This window comes from Microtus ochrogaster, chromosome 1 (assembly GCF_000317375.1).
Source record: "Microtus ochrogaster isolate Prairie Vole_2 chromosome 1, MicOch1.0, whole genome shotgun sequence".
NCBI classification, from domain to species: domain Eukaryota; kingdom Metazoa; phylum Chordata; class Mammalia; order Rodentia; family Cricetidae; genus Microtus; species Microtus ochrogaster.
In genome coordinates this window covers 64,234,700-64,239,976 of record NC_022009.1, presented here as the reverse complement: position 1 = coordinate 64,239,976, position 5,277 = coordinate 64,234,700, and the positions used below count along the sequence as shown (strand labels likewise).

At 40.4% G+C, this 5,277-nt stretch overlaps 1 protein-coding gene across 2 annotated transcripts in view; it reads right to left on the bottom strand.

Moving 5' to 3' along the window:
• Actl6a (actin like 6A) overlaps nt 1-5,277 on the bottom strand; it is a 15,350-nt gene that overhangs the window by 4,448 nt on the left and 5,625 nt on the right. For both annotated transcript variants that reach the window (XM_005343766.2, XM_013347546.2), the window contains exons 6-12: nt 4,158-4,252; nt 3,813-3,919; nt 3,629-3,718; nt 2,415-2,476; nt 2,114-2,228; nt 1,842-1,922; nt 272-367 (exon numbers count right to left, since the gene is read on the bottom strand). In XM_005343766.2, coding sequence (XP_005343823.1) covers nt 272-367; nt 1,842-1,922; nt 2,114-2,228; nt 2,415-2,476; nt 3,629-3,718; nt 3,813-3,919; nt 4,158-4,252 — 646 coding nt within the window. The remainder of the gene's footprint in view (nt 1-271; nt 368-1,841; nt 1,923-2,113; nt 2,229-2,414; nt 2,477-3,628; nt 3,719-3,812; nt 3,920-4,157; nt 4,253-5,277) is intronic.

Below are 5,277 nucleotides of genomic sequence, written 5' to 3'. Positions count from 1 at the left end.
AATACACCCACACCTGTGGTCTCCAGACATACATACAGGTGAATACACCCACACCTGTGGTCTCCAGACATACATACAGGTGAATACACCCACACATGTGCACACAGCACACACAAACACTAAACAGATTCAAGTACTAGAAGAGGAACCAATGTAGGACATTTTGGTTATAATAGCTATTACTCATACTGTAAAGGCCCACAATTATCTATTAAATTCCTCTCAGTGAGAATGGACACAACTAAATAACAAAGAACAGAAAAGCACTTACTGGGGGAGTTTTCTGAGAAAGCTCTCTATTTAGCCTGTCGGTGAAACTCTGTATTAGCGTGTTTCCTCCTGCTACAATCACACTGCCGTAGAGACCCTAGAAGAGAAACAATCATTTCCAAATGTTTCTAACAACCCCATAGTACTGTTTGTTGCTGAGAGTTGGACCCAGCTACTAACCTCATTGCTTTCCCATTTATTTGTGTGTGTGTGTGTGTGTGTGTGTGTGTGCGCATGCGTGCGTGCACAATTAGAGGACACTTGTGGGAAGTGGTTCTTCTTCCAGCCTGTGGGTTCTGGAGGTCAAATTCAGGTCATCAGGCTTTGGTGGCAAGCACCCTTACACACTGACCCATCTTGCCAGCCCAGAGGTCCATTTTCTACTAGCCCTCATCTTTGGTCATCTGGAAGTCACGGCAGGACACTCTGCTCTTTCTCTTTGTAACAGGGATGCTACAACTGTTTTAGAACACAGGCTGAGCCTCCCAAGTAAAACAACTTCATGTTCATAGGGATATATTTACTCCAAATTTGCATGTATTTATCAAAACGTAAATGTCAGCCTTCTCTTTAACTGGCTATTTTCTTAGTTTTAGAACCTACTCAAAGCATCTAAATCATCTAAATTTTGAAACAGAAAAACAAAAATTGGGCCCCATCTGCTAACTTTAAGTAAACAGAAAACAATCTCAGTACAAACAGTCCCATTCTTGCAAATGTATTTAATTCCCTGTCCTGAAGTGACCTTCCACCAAAAAAAAAAAAAAATTTCAAAACTTGGAGAAAAACAGCTCAGTGGATTACAGGTACTTCTGTGCACATTTGGAAACATGACAGTCATATATAACATACATGTGACACCACATATAACACACAAAAAATAATTTTTTAAGTTCTGTACATGTTAACACCCCCACTCACTGTTTTAGAAGTGGTAGAGGTTGCTAGGTCACTTGAAGGAAATTATCTTCATGGCCACTCACGGTCTTCCGTGAGGATGTTGTGTATACACTCACATCTATGCACACCATACTTTAGATAGGATGTGGGTGTAGATTAAGGAGATTATGAAATAAATCTAGAGCTTAATAAATTCTAACTAATCTAAATGAATATAGTATATAATCAAGTCAATATAGTATATCAGCAGTTTAACACCTGACATAGCAGAACAAATACAAAAATCATCTAATACAATCCATGTAAAACCACGTACTTTAACCACACCTTTCTGAATAATACAAGCAGATGTCAAGAGAAATAACCAATTTATATGGACTTTGATTTACGACATTTTAGGAAATCTGGAGCAGCAATGTCCAAAGAAACTCTGTGAGGATGGCAATGTTCTAGGAATCTACCCTGTCCAGGACGGCAGCCAAACCACGTTCACAGAAAGGTGAGTGCGATTCAGGAGCGGAGCGGAGCTGAGTGTCAGCAGCACTGGGCATTGCTGGTCCCACAATCCTTCCCAGTGTCCATTTTGTTAAACATAGTTATCATCAAAGCTGCAGACCTCATCTGGGGCATTTCACTGCCATAAGAGAAAGGAACAGGAGCCTGGCACTTACCGGTCTGATGTCAATGTCACACATTCCAACACTTGTAGTAACGACATGACTGACTCCCAGCATCGTGTTCCCAGATAATCCCTGGAACAAGAGCGCAAGTGTTCACATGGGAATCCCCATTGTCGAATTTAGTCTACTGTAGGCTATAATCCCATAAATTCTCCACAGAGGAAAAGCTGCATCTTTTATGAAAGGGTCATAAGTATGTATCTATGGATATGAATTCAGGAAAGTCAGACAAAATTGACATTTTTGAGAAACTGGCCTCACACCTTTACATTGGAAGGGTCAAATAATCCTTCAGGAATTTTTAGCCGTTCTGCACCAAAATCACAGTTGTAACCGTTGGGGAATTCGTAGTGGACAGTTGGCATCTGTGCAGCCACTCTGCAAACAGCAAACAGCATTTCACAGAAAGCAGAACAACGCTGTTCAAATGATAAACCACCTATAAGGAGTTAACAATCTGTGCAAAGTCAGAGCAAACACCTAAGAGCAGAGTACTTTATGTTTTTAGGCTAAACCCACAAGAGCCCTATTTCTGAAGGACGGTCATTCCCACAGAAAACATACTGTTCATCGTAGGTGGAGTCTGACACTTGAAGAACTGAAGCTTGAAAATCCTGGATGACGCACTGTGGACAGAAGGTAAGAAACAAGGTTGAAATCTGCTGTGCGACCTGATCTCTGTGAGTCTGCTCATGACAGCAGACCAGCTTCATTCGGGTGAGTCATTTCAAGAGTGAAACTCTACCAAAGACGGCATCAACAGTTACCTGGGATTTACAATTTATAGCACAAATTTAATTCATTTCTATAGTTGTAACTACACAATTGAAATACATATCAATTATAATTTTTATTTATGAAATAATGAAGATTAAAAACAAGCAGGAACCTGCACCACTGCCCCACCAAACTAAACCAGCTTCAGAACATCATTCTTTTCCTTAAAAATTCCTTGAATTTTTAAAAGATTTTCTCCCCTGCATTTGTGATATGCAAACACGTCACACTCACACAGAAATTTCTCGTGACTGCTGTGAGATGAACATGGCCTACAGGCTGATATGGGAAAACCTTGTCTGATGTCAACACAGGATCCTTAGGACACGTTCTAACACATACAACGTTGGGTGCAACATGCTTGCAGAATACACTTAGTCAATTATGTCTTTCATATCCTTTTGCTAGAAATTAGTATGTACCTATGGAACGGCAAAGGTACTAACCTCTCACCCACATAGGTCCACACATTCAGACACTATTTCATTGTTGAAGCAGTGAGATATACTTCTGCATGTCTGATTAATGCTGGAGAAGAAATCATACCTAAAATAAACTAAGTTCTATGCAAACTAAAAGCATCTTCCCCCCCCCCCTTTTTCTATTTGGTTTTTTGAGACAAGGTTTTTCTATTTGGTTTTTTGAGACAAGGTTTTTCTGTGTAGTGCTGGCTGTTTTGGAACTCACTCTATAGGCAAGGCTGGCCTTGAACTCACAGATTTGCCTGTCTCTGCCTCCTGAGTGCTGGGATTAAAGGCATGTGCCACCATTACCTTGCTAAAAGCACCTTAACAACAAAAACTGTATAAAATAGTGTGCTGGATTTTACCCTAAAACCAAAAACCTCTTCCATGCCTTCAAACTGCTAAGCAGTAGTCTGTAGGGACCGCTTCGAAAATATGAAAAGTGCTCCCCACCCCAAACTACTTATGTTTTCAGATATTAAAAACACAGAGTTTAGAATCAGCACTTTATTTATAAAGACAATACGGGTTACTTACATTGCACATGTAATTGTGCCAAGACCTTGTAACCTGGGGCAACTTCTCTTTTCTTTTCCAGTTTGCTGGAGAACCTTCCCGAACAGCCTCCTGAGAACACCAAGAGCACACGCTAATTAAGAGACTCACGACAGCAGCGGAAGTGGAAGGCAGGTCTCACTAAGAAACTTCATGTGCTGCTTACTTTTGATGCAATCATATACGGAGGAATAAGTTCTATATTCATCTCCTGGAAGAGTTCTCTGCACTGCATGGTAATGAAGTCTCCAGCAAGAGGGGATTTCACAATGCCTGAGATCAAATCAAACAAGGTTGAAGATGCCAAAAGTATGAATTCCTACTGTGAATAGATTTACATATGAATAGGTTTCTTTTAGTAGAATTTACCAAACTATTCTTTCAAAGAATAGTCATGCATTCATTTGAAATATTTCTTGGGAATGAATGGACTCCAACACAATTCCTAGCCTGTCTTCATTATCTGTGTCCTCACAGGGAAAGTCATCTTGTGCATTCATTAAGTCCTTACCTTGTTGAAGGACATAGCCATCGTGGACTGGAATTGCCGTGGTGTGGGTGGCTCCACTGTCCAAAATCAGCCCAGTAGAACGACCATTAGCAAATCTAGTTTAAAGCATTAAGGAAAATAAAGCATCAAGGCTCCAAGGATAGTGATGATTATAAAAGGCTGACTCTTGTAATGTAAATCAGCTCTTTAAACGGACATTATCATTTACATTGTGGTTATTTGGGGCTGAGCAGCCAGCAACTAACTAGCAGCCTCCTACAACAGGGATGTCCTGGAAGGATAAAGGAGAGTCCACACAACCTATCCTGGGGCTCCAATAGTAACCTGGGGAGGATGTAGATGGAGTAGGAACAAGTAGAAGTACAAGATGAAAGAGAACACGGCAGGTGCAGAACTACGTAAGTTCAGCAGTCTCATAGCAGAGAAGGAACTCACAAAACCATCCTGACTCAACAAAGAATTTCAGAGAGTCCAGAAGGGCACAACAGCCTACAGAAACTGCACTCTGCTGCTACACATCAGACAAAGGACTACTATCTAGAACACATACCTAACTCAAAACACTAGACCAAAGACAAGCAACCTAATCAATAATGGCCTAATGAAATGAATACATAGCTCTTGAAGATGGATTACCAACAGCCAATACACATGAGAAAATGCTCAACACCCTTAAAGCTACCACAAAAATACAAATTAAAACCACAATGAGATTTTATTTCACCCTCAAAATGGTTACCAGCAAAAGAACAGACAACAGAGGCTGATAAGGGTATGGGAAAGGAGAATTCATTGCTAGTGGTAATGTAAATTAGTTCAGCCACTATGAAAATCAGTAAAGAGGGTCCTCAAAAAAATTAAAAAGTTACTTAGTATCCATTTAAACCTACTAGGTCTATGCCAAAAGAACTAAGTCAACACAGAGAGAAACCTGCATGCCCGCACTCAACACAGAACTACTTGCAACAGCCAGGTCATAAAGTCAGACTAGGTGTCCATTAACATGAAGAAAATGTAGTCTACACACACTCAAGCTTTGTTTAGCTGCACGGAATGAAATAATCCTGCTTGCTTGAAAACTGGAGATCAAATTACGTGAGACAAGACAAGCAGAGCCAGG